At 61.7% G+C, this 15,080-nt stretch overlaps 5 protein-coding genes across 5 annotated transcripts; 1 reads left to right on the forward strand and 4 right to left on the reverse strand.

The window, feature by feature from the left end:
- Positions 1 to 120: 120 nt before the first annotated feature.
- Positions 121 to 3,559, reverse strand: RHTO_02181 (nucleic acid-binding, OB-fold-like domain protein; the record flags this gene model as incomplete). The annotated part of the gene is made up of 4 exons (XM_016415859.1): positions 121 to 1,608; positions 1,664 to 1,890; positions 1,947 to 2,255; positions 2,317 to 3,559. 4 exons carry the CDS (start codon positions 3,557 to 3,559, stop codon positions 121 to 123), a joined length of 3,267 nt encoding a protein of 1,088 aa, XP_016271993.1.
- Positions 3,560 to 4,231: 672 nt separating this feature from the next.
- RHTO_02182 (serine/threonine-protein kinase TTK/MPS1) lies at positions 4,232 to 8,404 on the reverse strand (the record flags this gene model as incomplete). Its single annotated transcript, XM_016415860.1, has 9 exons — positions 4,232 to 4,279; positions 4,339 to 4,472; positions 4,527 to 4,848; positions 4,913 to 5,149; positions 5,204 to 5,299; positions 5,363 to 5,599; positions 5,662 to 7,196; positions 7,252 to 7,690; positions 7,745 to 8,404. 9 exons carry the CDS (start codon positions 8,402 to 8,404, stop codon positions 4,232 to 4,234), a joined length of 3,708 nt encoding a protein of 1,235 aa, XP_016272075.1.
- A 582-nt stretch (positions 8,405 to 8,986) lies between these two features.
- Positions 8,987 to 9,781, reverse strand: RHTO_02183 (translation initiation factor IF3; the record flags this gene model as incomplete). The annotated part of the gene is made up of 1 exon (XM_016415861.1): positions 8,987 to 9,781. One exon carries the CDS (start codon positions 9,779 to 9,781, stop codon positions 8,987 to 8,989), a length of 795 nt encoding a protein of 264 aa, XP_016272001.1.
- A 708-nt stretch (positions 9,782 to 10,489) lies between these two features.
- RHTO_02184 (MFS multidrug transporter) lies at positions 10,490 to 13,173 on the forward strand (the record flags this gene model as incomplete). The annotated part of the gene is made up of 14 exons (XM_016415862.1): positions 10,490 to 10,806; positions 10,861 to 10,976; positions 11,118 to 11,223; positions 11,279 to 11,309; positions 11,391 to 11,614; positions 11,670 to 11,993; positions 12,057 to 12,063; positions 12,125 to 12,496; positions 12,559 to 12,575; positions 12,720 to 12,776; positions 12,840 to 12,914; positions 12,975 to 12,984; positions 13,040 to 13,101; positions 13,158 to 13,173. 14 exons carry the CDS (start codon positions 10,490 to 10,492, stop codon positions 13,171 to 13,173), a joined length of 1,734 nt encoding a protein of 577 aa, XP_016272157.1.
- Positions 13,174 to 13,410: 237 nt separating this feature from the next.
- RHTO_02185 (uncharacterized protein) lies at positions 13,411 to 15,079 on the reverse strand (the record flags this gene model as incomplete). The annotated part of the gene is made up of 6 exons (XM_016415863.1): positions 13,411 to 13,579; positions 13,640 to 13,756; positions 13,823 to 14,187; positions 14,276 to 14,377; positions 14,444 to 14,858; positions 14,925 to 15,079. The coding sequence occupies 6 exons, from the start codon at positions 15,077 to 15,079 to the stop codon at positions 13,411 to 13,413; spliced, it is 1,323 nt and encodes a 440-aa protein (XP_016272072.1).
- Position 15,080: the final 1 nt, after the last annotated feature.

The following is a 15,080-nucleotide window of genomic DNA, read 5'->3' on the forward strand; positions in this document are numbered from 1 at the left end:
CCCTTACATTCTTCAAAGCTTGCAAAGATTGCGATGCGCGGCCCCGAGCGTCGCGAAGGAGAGTTTCAAAGCAAGATGCGATTGCTGCCAAGCATGCTAACCCTTCGACTACACGGGTGCCTACCACCGTCTGACAGGTCTCCACCCTTGACCGTGCCGCTCAACCTGGCCTTGCGTTGCGAGGCGCGAAAGAGCGGCGCTGACCGCCTCGCTGTAAAGCGCGACACGCGCCCAACGGTCGTCCTGGTACATGCGTTGGCGCAGGTCCTCCTCGGTAACCGACGGCGACGAGACGTTCGAGGCGTACGCCGCGGAGAGGAGATCGAGAACGAGCGGGCAGAGGGATGCGACCGTCACGAGCTGGAAGGATTGAGGTCGAGCTTCGTCCGACAGCGACCCGGTCGTGGCGAAGCTGGCGTCCGAAGCGGCCGACGGAGAGCGACGCGCTCGAGATGTCGGCGAAGAGCGTTGGAAGGAAGGCGGCAGATTCCAAGCGGGCGAGGATGGCGACTCCACCTTGACGGGAGGCGACAGCGACTGCTTGATCCGTTTCGGCTGCGGCGTCTTGAAGACGGAGTCCGGCTGCGGCGTCTTGAAGACGGAGTCATCCCCGTCGATACCCTCCAGCTTGACGTCCCCCCACGGACACGCGACGGCCGGACTTGACGGCTCCTCTCGCTTGACCCGCTTCGAGGCGCGAGGCGTTTCGGGCAAGAGCTTGGGACTGCTCATCTCGAGCTTGACGTCGCCCCAAGGACAGGCTGAGACGGTTGAGGCGCTTCGCTGTTGTGTCGGGGGCGAGGTGCGTGAAAAAGATCGGCGAGAAGGGAGGTCGGGAAGGTCGTCGAGCGCGTTCCTCGACGCCTTGCGGTCGATGAAGGACAGCTCGAAGTCGGCCTTCTCGTCGTCTTCGTCGTCCTCTGGGCCCTCGACAAACTCGACGATCATGCCGTTCGCCCTCATCGTCCTGATCGCCTCGCGCCAGACCTTGACGACCTCCTTTTCCAGAGCCTCGCCTTTGAGCGGGCCGGCATCTTCGAGCTTGGCCTCCCTTTCCTTCTGTCGCCGTGCTCGGCGCTCCTCCTGCGTCTCTCCGCCCCGCGAGCGGGAAGAGGACGCCGAGGCCATCGGCGGCGGGAGGAGCAGGCTCGCTGCCCCCCTTCCACCATTCCTCCACCCCCCCTTCCGCCCGCCCATCGGCCCCGAAGCAACCCAAGACCTCGGGGGCTTTGGCGCAGCTGTCCCCACGACAGCACTTGCTAGCGAAACAGCCGTCTGACGCAGACGTGTCTTTTCGAGCTGCTTTTGCTCGGCGAGTTTGGCTCGCTCCTGGACGAGACGGGTGGCGAAGAGAGCGAGGTGGCGGTTGGCGGCGAGGTCGGCGATGGTAAAGGGAAGAGAGTACTCGACTGGACCGGATCGAGGGGGAGACGATGTAGGGAAGGAAGCCGACCTGGTGCGCGAGAGAGGCGTGGAGGGAGAGGCGTCGCCTTCGTTGGCGAAGGCACGAACGAAGTGGCGCAAGAGATGGTGCCGGATGTAGACCATGAAGTTCGAAAGGGTCAGGTCCTCTGGTTCGAGTTTCGAAGGCCGAGTCGGTCGGTACTGCTGCAGCGGGACAAGATGAGGCCGATGGTCCGAAGCAGATCGCAGGCCAACGCACCAGCTTGTCGGGACTGCCAGCTGTACTCGCACCGCCGCCCCAGTCACTGCCCGCCGAACTGCTGAGCGTGTTGCCTTCCTCCCACTCCCTCTGCCGCTCTTCTGCTTCGGCGCGCTCGATGGCGGCAAGACGGGCTTGAAGGTCGAGACCGTGAGAATAGACATCGCGATGAAGGCGAGAGACGAGGAGGAGGTGTGCCGGGAGGGCGTTGATATCGGGAAGCATGTCTGCGTGATGGGAGGTGTGAGCAAGAAAGGAGGATACTCTCGAGGAACTCCCGCACCCATTCGACTCGCCACGACCCGCTTCTCGTCGTCCCACGTGAACTTCGAGTCCTCGACCATGCCGGTAACCTTGACGAGCGCGCCAAGCGGAATGACCGTCTTCGCGCTCTTCTCCTCGGCGCGCTCTTCTAGGTCGCCATACTTGCGCTTGACGTAAGCCGTAGACGCCATCTTGCTGTTCGACGTAGAGGCGTCGTTGCGAATGTGCGGGATGAGGCGGGCGGGCGAGAGAGGGGCGGAGTACGTCCCGAAGGGGTCGGGCGCAGGCGCGGGGCACTTGACCGTCAGGTTGGCAGTCCCGTCGTCGACTGCAGGAAGAGGTCAAACGTCAGTCGCATGCGACCTGCCTTGCGAGCTAAGTGAACGCACCAACGTAGATCCATCCTCCCTCTGTCTCCTGGTACTCCTGGTGCGTCACCCAACCAACCACGATGACCGTCTTGCAAGGGAATTCTTTGCCGAGCAGGTAGCACTCGGTACCGCCTGCCTGCCCAAGCAGGACTCTGCGAAGAGCCTGGACGTCGGCGGCATAGACGAGAGGGGTGAGCGGGTTGTCGACTGAAGTCGAAGATGAGCCGAGGAGGCGTGACGAGAGACGGCGAATGAGGTCTTCTTGCCACTCTTTCCCATCGACCGTCTTCGCCCAGCTCGGCACCCCCGTAGGCGGCTTCGCCCCGGCCTTTCCACCGGCGGCGCCTTTCAGCGCGCCGTACCCTTTCTTGGCGCCTTGTTCGACAGTAAGCGGACCTTCGCGAAGGTGCTCCAAGCGGAAGAGGACCGAATGCTGCAAGTTGTACCGCGACGAAGGGTCGAGAGCCGCAAAGTCCGTCTCGAATATGGCTGCGGGGAGAGTAGAGGCCGTGTGACGTGTGGAGCGGGCTGAGCGCGAGACCTTTTGGTTGAGTGGAAGGCCGGGGAGGGCAAAGGCGGCGGGCGGCGGGACTGGCAAGGGGCGCAAAGCGGTCTGCGTTCGAGGAGGTCGGACTGTCGCGGGCGAGATCGACGGACCGACGGATCGTTGACGGGGCGGCGTAGCGGGACGGGGCTGAAGAAGCGACTCTTTCCGCTTCCGAGATGGTGCGGGAGCGGGCGGCGGTGAGGGTGAGGGAGTGGTCGACCGCTTCTTCTCCCGTTTCCTCGGGGGTTCTTCGGAGATTAAGAGGAGTGACTCTTGAGTCGAAGCGGGGGAGCGGGTTTGTGTTGACCCGAGCGGACGACTCGTCGGCGGTACGCGGGACGAACGAGTCGACAGCCGGGACGACGAGGCAGTCGAAGGACGAGGGACGCCGACCGGAAGACTCGTCTTTGCCGGAGCGGGACTCTTCTCCCGCCTCAAACGCTTTGACGGGGTTGCGCTGAATGTGTCGGTGATCAAGGCAGGCGACGACGAGAATCCTTCGCTGCCGCGAGGAGGTCTCGAGAACGAGGATGCCGAGGTGGAAGCGCGGTAGGAGCGGATAGAAGGGGTGGGTCCCCGAGTCGAGGCGCCGTTCCTTGTAGTCGCTGGTCGGCGAGGCTCCTTGGTAGGCGTGGTGCTCGTGGGCTCGAGGATGATGAGGTCGTCGTCGCTGTCCCGTGAAGCCCCGCCTTCCGCTCGTCTGTCGGCCTGCATGGCGTCTGAACCTCCTCCTTGAGGCGTCTCGACTGCTCCTGTCCGTACTCCACCGTCGCACAAGCCGAGTCGAGGTGTATGCCCCCTCCGAGAGGGTCGTTCAACCGAGGGTGTTGAGGGCCGCACAGGCGTTGCGAAGGCCGCGCGTTGCGTCAAGCGCGCGATAAGCAATCCAATGAGGCTGGTAAGCAAGAAGCGAAGCCTTCTGTGGCACGTGAGGTGAAGGCTAGCGGACGAAGGAGGAGAAACCAGCGAGCACCCAAGTTGACATTGCGCACGTCGCTGTTCCAGCAAGGACAGACTAGCTCGTGGAATCGTAGGTTTCTGCTGACACTGTTGCGAGTGTCGCAAGAGCGCGCGGAACCGGGAGCGAGGCGAGTTGCTCATCCACGCCCATACCTCATCGTCGTCGCGATTGAATGGCTGCATACAGGATCCCTACTGTAAGAAAGAGAGTACGAAGCCGTGCTGGTAGAGGACAATCAACGGAAGGAGGGACGGAAGAACAAAATAGACATGGGGGAGAAAGGCGAAGGGTTTCGGTCAAACGAAGGTGAGTATGGGCAGATGTGTGCGTCCGTGGCGTGTCGCTTTTTGCAGGCGGGGTATAGTTGCAAGAAAGGGGATGCAAGGGTATCGAAGGTGGCGTGGTGGCATCGAGATCAGCCCGCACTAAGGTCGGAGGGTATCCTGTACGCCCCAGAGTTGCTGTAGCAAGCCCTGTGATACGGATGCGTCAATCACAGACTCATGTGCACGATCGTAGCAGCGAGACGGACCTGTGCGACGTCCATGATGTCGGCCTCCGTCAATGCGCCCTTGGGCGCCTTGTGCACCTTGTCCGCGACGTGCTTGACGACGGCTTCCATCAAGCGATCGTTGATGTACGGGTACTTCGTGGACGGCACAGCACCTGCAAGTCGAATGTCAGCGACTAAGGCGCGGCGCACGAAGGAAGTCGACGCACCCGGCGCCTGCTCGTCTCCCGACCGTCGCAGGAACGGCTGCTGCAGGAGCTCCGGAATCGTCGCTCGCTGCTTCGCATCGTACTTGAGGCAGCTTTTGAGGGCGAAGAGCAGGTCGGGCCCGACGAGGAACTTGTGTTCACTCAGGTCCTCGCCCCGCTTGCCGATCGGGACAGCGTACTCGGGAAAGCTGATCCGCGTCTTCGGGCTCGAGATCGCGGCGATCTTGATGGCGATGTCGCGCAGATGGGAGAAGGGAGCCCCGCCGTACACCATCTGGTACAGGATGCAGCCCAGCGACCAGACGTCCGCAGCGCGACCGAGCTGGGTGGGGCAAGTCGTTAGGATGTGAGCAAGCTTGTACAGCGACCGTTTGTCGAGGACGCACCTTCATGAGCCTCTTCCCGCCTTGTCCGAGACCGGTGTCGTTGAGCGCTTCGGGCGGCATGTAGTTGGCCGTTCCAATCTGCTGGTCGCGGCCGATGTTGGTCGTGTCGGCTGCGATCGCCTTCGAAATGCCGAAGTCAATCAGCTTCAGTCGACCCTTAACGAGGACGAAGTTGGCGGGTTTAAGGTCGCTGTGGACGACCGCCTCCTCGTGGATGACCTGGACGGCCGAGAGCATCTGCAAGTACCAACGGGTGAGCTACTGGGAGCACGCGAGAGTACCCAGACGCACCTGCTCCCAGATGTAGCGAATGAAGTTGAGGCTGATTGGCTTGCCGGCGTAACTCGCGAGAAGCGAGTTCAAGTCGGTCTCGCCGGCCTCCATCACCTGCGCACACGTCCTTGATCATCAGCGTATGACATTCGGGGCAGTGCAAGGAAACGAACACACCATAATGACATACTTGCCCTGGATTTCCGAGTCGACGAGCTGAATGATTTCCGGCTTGCCCGCAAGTTTCCGCAGGAGGGTGATCTCGTTGATGAAGCTCGCTCGCGACTCCGAGTCGTTGCGAGTGTCGACCTTCTTGAGCGCGTACACCTCGTTGCGGTCGGTGATAACGCGATAGACCTTGGACGAGCCGCCCCGACCGAGGATGCCTGCTCTGTTGTACGCCTTGCCGTTCACCTGAGTGGAGCAATCGCAGCGTCAGCTCGGAGGACGAGAAAGGACGAACGCAACAGACTCACCCAGATAGGCTTCGGCAGACGCTTCTCGGCAGCATGAGCGTCGCCGGGCGTGAAACCCATCATCTGCATCTGCTGCATCTGCTGCTGCTGCTGCTGTTGCTGCTGCTGGTAAACTTGTCGACTCTGGTAGTGCGCCTGCTGGACCGTGACGCTGGGCGTGACCTCGGCAACGCCAGGCGAGCGATCTCGCAACGGAACATGGTAGTCGCCGCCTTTCTGCGCTGTCGAGGGCGCATAGAGCGTTCCGGTCGGTCGCTGCTGCGTACCGAGTGGCTGAGGCTGAGGCGGCGGAGCATAGCCACGGTTGACTTCGGCAAGAACGGGTCGGGCGGCAGAGGCGGGTACGGCGTGCTGCTGAGGCGGGACAGATGCGGGTGGCAGTGCCGGAGCGGAGTGGGTGTAACGAGCGTCGTAGGCGTTCTCATCCTGGTACTGCTGCTCGTAGGAAGGCTGCTGAGGCTGGTTCGGGTCGGGGTGGATCTCGGCGATAGGTGGTTGCTGGTACTGCATCTGCTGGTAACCGCCTGACGGCACGCGAGCGACAGGCGGGCGCGCCTGCTGCGGTTGCGGCTCGTCGCGGTACACGGCGATGCTTGAGACGGGCGGAGCAGCCGATACCTGCGGCTGGTGGACCATTCCCTGCGTGATCGTCTCGCTGTTGCTGCGCTTAAGCAACGAGGTCGATGCCGTGTTGACGAGCGTCGTACCGCCATGCGTGCTCGACGAGGCGCCAGACTCGCTGAGGATGCTGGGGTCGCCGCCTCGCGAAGTAGTCCTGCGGTGCGAATACGGAACAATCGTGTCGCGAGGAGGCGAGGTCCTGCGCTCGTCGAGACTTGCGCGACCAGCGTGCGCGCCTCCGTCAGCGAGTTGACCGGCAACTCGGTGCGCAACCGTCTCGCGGCGGATGTCAAGAGAGGCGGCTCGGGCAGTCGAGACTGGCTGTCCTTCCGTGACTGCCGAGAGCATCGAGATCGAGTTCTTGCGACTTAGCGACGAGCCCATCGGTGCGAGCTTGAAGCCGCCGGCCGAGCTGGTCGAGCTGTGCGACTGGCCAAGGGAGGAGGGAGGCGAGGCGCGCGAGGATGAAGAGGAGAGAGCCGACATTGAGCCGAGGTCGGGAGAGTTGTTGTTCGACGACTGGATGGACGAGAGCGACGCGGACGATCCGCTGTTGAGGAAGCGGTTCCGGAACGCCGTGCTGCCGAGAGCCTGTTGCTCGGCGACACTTCCGAGACCGAGATGTGACCGCTGACGAGCGAGATGACTGCGAGCGGCGCCGAGTTGACCGGCGTCTGGCGACGTGTCGGCGCCGTCGGAACCGCTGTAATGACCCACTGAGGAACCAGGGCGGGTCGAAGCCGCCGACCTGTGACCGTAGCTTCCGGCGCCAATAGTGACTGTCGAGGCATTGCGGTCGACGGGCTGGACCATCTGAGGCGAAGAAGGCGGGATCTCCGAGCGAGAGCGGCCGTGACCGTTTGGCGACATCGGTGGACGACCAGGTGGAGGCGGACGGCTCTCGACTTCGGGAGCTATAGACGATGCTCGTCAGTACCCTTCGCAAATTGGGCAGCGGAAAGGACGCACAAGAGTCTCTACTCGGCGTCGCACTGCTGACATCGCTTGCGCCTGGACTGGCATCCCTCCGGCTGCTCGAAACGCTTGTCGAACTCCTCTCCGCCTCGCTCAGCGTTCCGGCACTCTCAGGCGTCGTGTTCGTCGAGAGATTACCGGCGGTGCTGGCTGCCGAGACGACAGGGATAGGCGGGGGAAGTTGCGGAGCTGCGACACCGCCTGCAGGGGGGACGACGCGCCTCGCTCGGCCGACGACGCCAGACGTGCCGGTCGACCGAGCGCCAAAGAAGCGTCGTCCGCTTGTCGAGTGACCTGTCGTCGAGGTGGAAGTTGCGGACTTTGATAAGCCTGCGCGGCCGAAGCCAGGGGTGGTCGAGGTTGAAGCGAGAGAGGGGTGCGCGGAAGATGCATCGTTGGACGGCAGGCGAGTGAGCGGTGCGCGAGGGATGAGCTGTGTACAAGCTGTCAATGTCGGACCAGCGAAAGACGAGCGAGACGGACGCACTTCTGAAGGCTTAGGCACCTTGTGCGTCAATTCGCCGTCATCCTCTCCGTCCGCCATTCCATCAGCAATGCTGGAGCTGAGCGGCGCCCGTCCCACGCTTCGACCTGTCGCCGAAGAAAGCGACGACTTCCAGTCCGTACCCTGCGTTGCTGATTCTGTTCGACTCCGTGTCGACATGGACGTCCCTGGTCGTGAAACCGACGACAAGGGTTGTGGCGGAGGTGGCAGGGCGGTCAGGTCGGTCGAGGAGTTGGCAGGAGACCCGCCGAAGGAGTAGGGCCCGCTTGACGGCGCGTGGAAGCTTGGTAACTCGAGGTCGAGCTCATCGTCGAGGGAGAAGGAGGACGCGTATCGTGGCGAGTTGGCAGAGGCTAGGCTGGTCGAGCTGGCGTTGAGCGAGGCGGGAAAGGGAGGAGGAGGGGGTCGGGGGCTGTTCGAGCTGTGCGCGCTGTCGAATGTCCGTATCGACGCCCTACTGCTGCTCCTCCGCCCCATCAGCGACCCAAATGGCGACGAGGACCGCGGCCCGCCCTCATGAGGCGACGACGACGCAGCACCGGGCGGTGTTTCTCCTGAAGAGGGCGTCCGGAGTTTGTTGAGGAAGCGGCCGAGCGCGCCCGACCCTTTGCCTGTAGACGGCGTAGAGGGCTGTCCCTGCATCCTGCTGCGACCGTTCAGGCTATCCGAAACGAGCGAGAGTGTCGAAAGGAGCGATCAGGTTGGACGAGGTTGAGTGAAGCGGTGAGGCCGGTGTCGTCGTGTGTCGATGAGCGCAAGCGGGCTACAGGGACTCGTACGAGTGTCCAAATAAGCCACAGACAGCGGCAGCCCAGCGCGCGGGTTCGTGCGCTCCCCGGAGAGTGAGTGACGAGGAAAACAGGCGCGCGACTCGTCGGGGAGAGGAGCGACTTCGCGATGAAAGGGTCCCTCGCTCGAGCCTGACGCGCAGTACTGCGCTTTCAAGCTCACTCAATCGACTCCACTAAGCCAAGCTCCTCGACTCCGCTTCGTTTCCTCAGCTTGTAACGGGCTCGAACCGGGTCTCGTGCAAGAACGCAACGCGAACTTGTGATGATTTGCACTCGATTGTCGGTATATGGGATGCCATAGATGCAGTGGAATGGATGGAGGAGGCAGCCGTGCGGAGCAAGGCAGACGGAGAGGTGAAAAGTGCGACGGAAGCTGTTCAGCTGGCGACGGTCAGCGACGATGCAGAATCACGCCGAGCTGATCACTCACAGCTCATGCATCTTGCTGCTGCTGCTGTTGTTGTTGTTGTTGAGGCTTCGGGGCAAACTCGAGCTGAGTCTCCCGGTAGGTTCCGCTCGGCGGGCCCGCCTGCCTGCCGACCTCCTCGAGAATCGTCGCGATCTGCTTCAGGACAGCACTCTGGCCCTGCTTGTCGACCGGCGGCACTCCCTTCTTCGACTCAATGACGACGACGAGGCGATATCCCTTTTCGAGGAACCCTCTGCCCTTCTTCAGCTTGTGCTGGAGGTCGTGCGGCGAAACTCCCCACGTGACGTGCACCTCCTTCGTCGACCCAGCTCCCGGCGTACGAGTGTTGGCCTTCTGCTCCTTCTCCTTCTGCTTCCGCTCCTGCGCCTGCTTCTTCTCCTCCAGCTTGTCGATGATCCTGCAGATGGGCGGCTTGTGTTTCCGGTCGACGAGCAGGAGCTTGTACCGGTCTCGGTCGAGGGCTGCGAGGACGGAACGGAGCGTCGTTGGCGGAAGGAGAGAGCCGTTCGTAGGATCGACAATGACGATGGTGGTGACAGGGATGTCCTCGTCGTACACGCCCTTGACGTCCTTGATCCTGGCCAGCGCCGCCGCCTCGTCGTCGACAGGACCCTCATCTGACGGTGGTGGTGTTCGCGTGGGCCCTCGAGGCGTGTGTCGCGTGAAGTTTCGTCGAGAGAGGTCCGGGACTGATGAAGATGGGAAGGGGGCGGGAGGGCGAGCGAGCGGAAGGGCACCCGCACAGGCTATCCGGGGAGCCGTTTGCAGTAGTCGTACACTCGTTCGAGCGGCCAGCATCGTGGTGAGCGGGAGTGGTTGCGGTCGAACCGTTCTCCACCCTCTCCAGTTCTCTTCACTGCGCTCTCGCCGGCTCTTTCGGCTTGCTGCTCCTGTGGACTCTGTGACGACGCTATTCGAGCTGATCCCCCGACTCGCACACTTCGAACAGACCCACATCCTGCTACCTTGACCACCTCTCCCGGCCTCATCTCTCTGACCGCGCAGGGCTCGGGAAGGCAGCGGTGTGGCACGGAGGCATTGTAGTGGAGCTAGCATATGGCGCGTCGGGCGGCGCGAGCATTTCCGGTCTACCCGAGTCATTCCCGTCGCCTCCGTACTCGCTCCGAATCCTTGTCGCCCTCGCTGCACTTTCCAATCACTCATTCGCGCTTTCCGCGACCGCCTGTGCCTTGTTCTTCCTGCTACCGACACCGAGTGCGCCCCGTACGGCAGACCACACCCGGTCCACCTTTGTCACGCCCAGCCACCTTCTTCTTGGTCGGCCACCGGCTCATCCCTACAGTACATGCTTTGGAGGCCATCCTAACTTTGCGTCGTTCGCGCAATGCTGCTTACCACGATACGGCGAATCCGACGAGACGGCCGAGAGCTTACTCAGGGCCCGCTGCCTCCGCCCGACGTTGCGCCGCCGTAAAATTGGCTCGGCCTTAGCTCTCTTCCGTCAACATCGCTCTCCTCCCCTCTGCTCTGTATCGCGCTCATATCATGGTTGCACACCAGCCCGACATGACTGCTACTCAACCGGGCCTCCCCGTCCTCGCTCAGCCCGTCGTCGACAGCTCGCTCGTCTCGCCTCCGCCCGCTGCTCCGCCCGCCGAGTCGTCAACGACCGCCCGCAAACAGTCCATCCCGTCCTCAAGATCGAGTCACTCGGGAGAGACGTTGGCAGAACGGGACGCTGTTGACCTCGAGAAGGGCGAGAACAAGGAGGACAGGGCTTTCAACGATCAGGAGGATGAGGTCGATGCGCCTCCCAAGCCGGACCCCGCAACGGCAGCGAAGGGCAAGGAGGATCCCGCTGGGTACGTTCTGCGACTCTCCCACGTCGTTTGAGAGGCACTGACATCGTGCAACAGCGGCGACCCTTTCCTCGTAACGCTCAAGGGGCGCGAACACCTGAGTCCTCATACCTGGAGCGTGTGGTACCGCTGGGCGTTGACGGCCCTCGCCGGTTTCCTCGTCTTGAACGCAAGTAAGTAGCAGCGCCATGCACAGTCGGTCTTGCGTCGTTGAGCGGCGTGCTCGCGCGACCCGACTCGACCTCCACCTTCGGAGCGGCGACTCCACCCACGGCTCCGCACGAAGAGCTGCTGACAACTGCGTCGCTTTGCAGCCTTCGCATCGTCTGCGCCGTCGAACCTGATTCCGTCCATCATCGGCCACTTCCACGTCTCGCAAGAAGTCGGCGTTCTCCTCATCGCCATCTTCGTCGCCGGATAGTGCGTTCATCTTCTCTGCGTTCATGCAACTCTTGATTGACAACTCCATTCACAGCTGTGTGGGACCACTGTTTTGGGGCCCTCTCGTGAGTTATCTCACGCCGCTCCTCCTCGACTTGAGAGTGGAGGTCTCGCTTATCGGGCGCGCTGACTCCCCTCGTTCGCAGTCTGAGCGCTACGGCCGTCGCCTCGTCTTCTTGGTCGTCTGGCCGCCCTACATCGGCTTCCAGATCGGCTGCGCCCTTGCACCCAACATCGGCTCGCTCATCGTCTTCCGTTTCCTCGGCGGCTGCTTCGCCGCGTCGCCCCTTACCAACTCTGGCGGTGTCATCGCCGATCTCTGGGATGCGGAACGTCGCGGGGACGCCATGGCGATCTTTGCGCTGATGCCGTAAGTCCTTACGTGCCCTCTTCTCGCGCTCGTGCTGACCTCCAGTTTGACATAGCTTCGCCGGTCCCGCCCTGGCGCCCATCATCTCCGGTTTCATGCAAGTCACCAGCACCAATTGGCGCTGGATCTTCTGGGTCCTCACCGCATTCGCCGGACTCTGCGGCATCCTCCTCGTCGCTTTCCTGCCGGAAACCTACGTTCCCGTCATCCTCCAAGCCGAGGCCAGGCGCCTTCGCAAGGAGACGGGCGACTCGCGCTACCACGCCGAGCTCGACATTAAGAAGGAGGGCGGTATCAAGGCGACTCTCCAGCGTACCGTTCTCAAGCCATTCGTTATGGCCGCGCAGGAGCCGATGCTCCTCATCATCACTATCTACATGTGCGTCGCCCTCTCGTTGCCTGGTCAAAAGTCGCTGAGACTGACGCCTTTCGCTCCTTACAGGTCACTCGTGCGTCTGCAACTGATCTGGCCTCTCTGGTCCGTTTGAAGCTGACTGCTCCTCTTCCCAGGTTTACGGTGTCGTCTACCTGCTCTTCGAAGCCATCCCCATCGTCTTCGAGGGCAAGCACGGCTTGAACGGCGGCGAGTCCGGACTCGTCTTCCTCGCCCTCCTGACCGGCGGTGTCATCGGCGTCTGCGGCTACATCTTCTACTTCAACCCGCAATACATGAAGAAGCACCGCGCCCTCCGCCCCAAGATGGTCCCGCCCGAAGAGCGTCTCAAGCCCATGGTGATCGCCTCGCCCCTCTTCGCCGTCGCCTTCTTCTGGTTCGGCTGGACCGGCGCCTACCCGCACATCTCGATCTGGTCGCCTATCCTCGCCATTGTCATGCTCGGCACGACCATTCTCTACGTCTTCCTTACCGGTTTCAACTATTTGGTAAGCGCGTGGAAGACCTGCCTCGAAACATGCCAACTTTGACTTATCCTTCCTCACCGCAGATTGACACCTATCTCTGGTACGCATCAAGGCTCCAACAGACTCAGGACGGGCCATGAGTGTCCAAAAGCGCGAAGCTGACTTCTTGCATCACCGCTTCTCCCATTCCTTCTCCTCTTCTTCCTTTCTCATCCGCCCGGCGGCTTCATTTGCAACGGTGCAGGAACGCAGCCTCCGCCCTTTCTTTTAACACTGTGGTGCGCTCCGGCTTTGGCGCAGGGTACGTCCTTCGCCCGGATCTTGTCACCCGCGACGACGCTGATTTAACCAAACCCTCCCACAGATTCCCGCTCTTTGCGACGCAAATGTACAACAAGCTCGGCATTCAAGGTGCTTCTTCACTACTAGGTGGCCTCGCGTAAGTCCGCTCATCCTCGCTCCTCCGCGTCGTCTGCTAACCTCACCTCTGCTCTCGCAGCATTCTTTTCGTACGCCTGCCGTCGGACTGCTCCGCCGACTCGCCGCTAACATTCGCCATCGCAGATACCGGCACCATTTCTCCTCATCAAGTACGGCAAGAGGATTCGGTCGCTGTCGAAGAATGCGTTGAGTTGCTTCGCCTCGCCTACCCCTACCTTTCGTCTGACGCTTCCCCCTGCAGTGCCGTACTCGATTGAACGGTCGTCGCCTCCGTTCGTGCTGTGTCGCTGAGCAATCTAATCCTTCCGTGATGTCCGCCTCGTCTCGCAGACGTAGACCATAGACGACAGATGCAACCATGTTCTTGCAGTCAACAAGTCTAGAGCGATGCTCGAGGCGGTCGAAGAGATTGGTGCTTCACAGAACGGAGGGAGAAGAGAGAGGAAAACGAACAAGCCCGCCGGCGCCCCCGCTCGCTCACCGTCCGGCGCCGTCTAGGCGCGCAGAATCTTGCCGGCGAGCTTGCCGCCCTTCGTCAAAGCGATGTGGTGTCCGCGGACGATGTCTTTCGTCGGCTCGCCGACAGCCTTGATGAGCAGCGAAAGCCACTCGGCGCGCGAGGCGTCGATGCCGCCCTTGACGAGCTGCTCCTTTCCGAGGACACTGTTATCGGGATCTCGCTGGTAAGTATTTGCAGGCTCAGTCGGGTGAAGGTGAACTCACATCTCCTCCTCCTCCTCCGCAATCTCGAAGATCTTGATCAACTCGCCGAAGTCGACGACGCCGAACTGGTCGAGCGCCGAGGTGTTGAGCAAGAGCTCAGGCTCCTTGGGTTCCTTTCTGCGAGGGGAGTGGCCTGTTCAGTGGGTCTTGCTACAACGCTGAGAAGGTCAACGCAAGACTCACGCCGCGAAGCCAACGAGGAGAAATCCGCCTTCTTCGTCGTCGTCGCCCGTGTAGCCGACACTCTCGCGAACGAGGTTGAGCAGCTTGCCGAGGTGAGCGAGGGAGAGGGCGTTGGCAAAGACCGAGGGGTAGACGAGCTGAAGGGTCGGTTTCTTCTGTGCGACCAGCACATCGTCGTCGCTGTCTTCGGCGGGCGTGTACGGCCGGTACATCTTGAGGGAGCGGTAGAACTTCTTGAGAGTGTTGACGAGTCCACGCTCGCCGGTGTAGTCCTCGAACTCCTTCTCCCTGCCGAGCACCTTGATGTAACGCTCGACGACCGGGACATTGATGATGTCGCGAGCCTTGTTGTCGAAGTCTTCGAGCTGCGACAAAGAGCATGGTCAGCCTCCGTCCTTCCGCCAGCCATGGCATTCGCCGAAACCGCATGTTTGACTCGGACGGCAGACTCACGTCAAAGTCAATGAGGTCAGGCTTCGTCGCAGACGAGATGAGGACGATCTTGAGCTTCTGCTTTGAGCCTCCCCCGGCCGCGTGGACGAGGGCCTCGATGTTCTGCGCGAGAGGGAAGTTCAAGTCAGACTTTGTTGACGGATACGAAACCCGTTTGGTGCGACCCACCCTCTTGCGCTCGAGCAACGAAACAGTCGCAGTCTTGAGAGTGGGCTCGCAACTCTTCTTGTTCAGGCTGGCCTGCGCGGTGTAGAGTACAAGAGTCTTGGCCTCGTCTGCGGCGAACGGAATCGGCTCAAAGACGACTTCCTCCGACTTGAGCTTGAGGTGAGCAACGAAGATTGTTTGTTGCTTCGACCTCGAGCAGACGACGAGGTTCTGGAAGACGTCCGTGTACTTGATGCCCGCGCCGAACCACTCCTTCTCCTCAATGCCGTACTTGAGCAGCCACTTGACGTGCGCCAATGCCGTCGAGAGCGACTCGCCGGTGAAGTTGTTACCGCGCTTGTCGCTCATGAGGAGCTTGAGCGAGTCGGGGATGAGCTTCTTGACCTGGGCATACATCGTCGTCTTGACCTGCAAGCTGGAATTCGGTGACCTGTCAGCTCTTTGCGCGTTTCCGCAGTCTCGTCCCATTTGAGAAACGCACTTGCAGGACGAGTTGTACTCGTAGAGCTTGAGCAAGTCGCGGACAGCGTTGAGCCACTCGAGCGCGCCCTCGAAAACCTCCCCTTCCTCGAACCTTTCACAAATCTCGGCCTGCTTCTCGAGCGACAGCGCGTAGAACCTGTTTCCCGAAGACATG

This window comes from Rhodotorula toruloides (genome assembly GCF_000320785.1).
Source record: "Rhodotorula toruloides NP11 unplaced genomic scaffold Scaffold17, whole genome shotgun sequence".
Classification (NCBI taxonomy): Eukaryota; Fungi; Basidiomycota; class Microbotryomycetes; order Sporidiobolales; family Sporidiobolaceae; genus Rhodotorula; species Rhodotorula toruloides.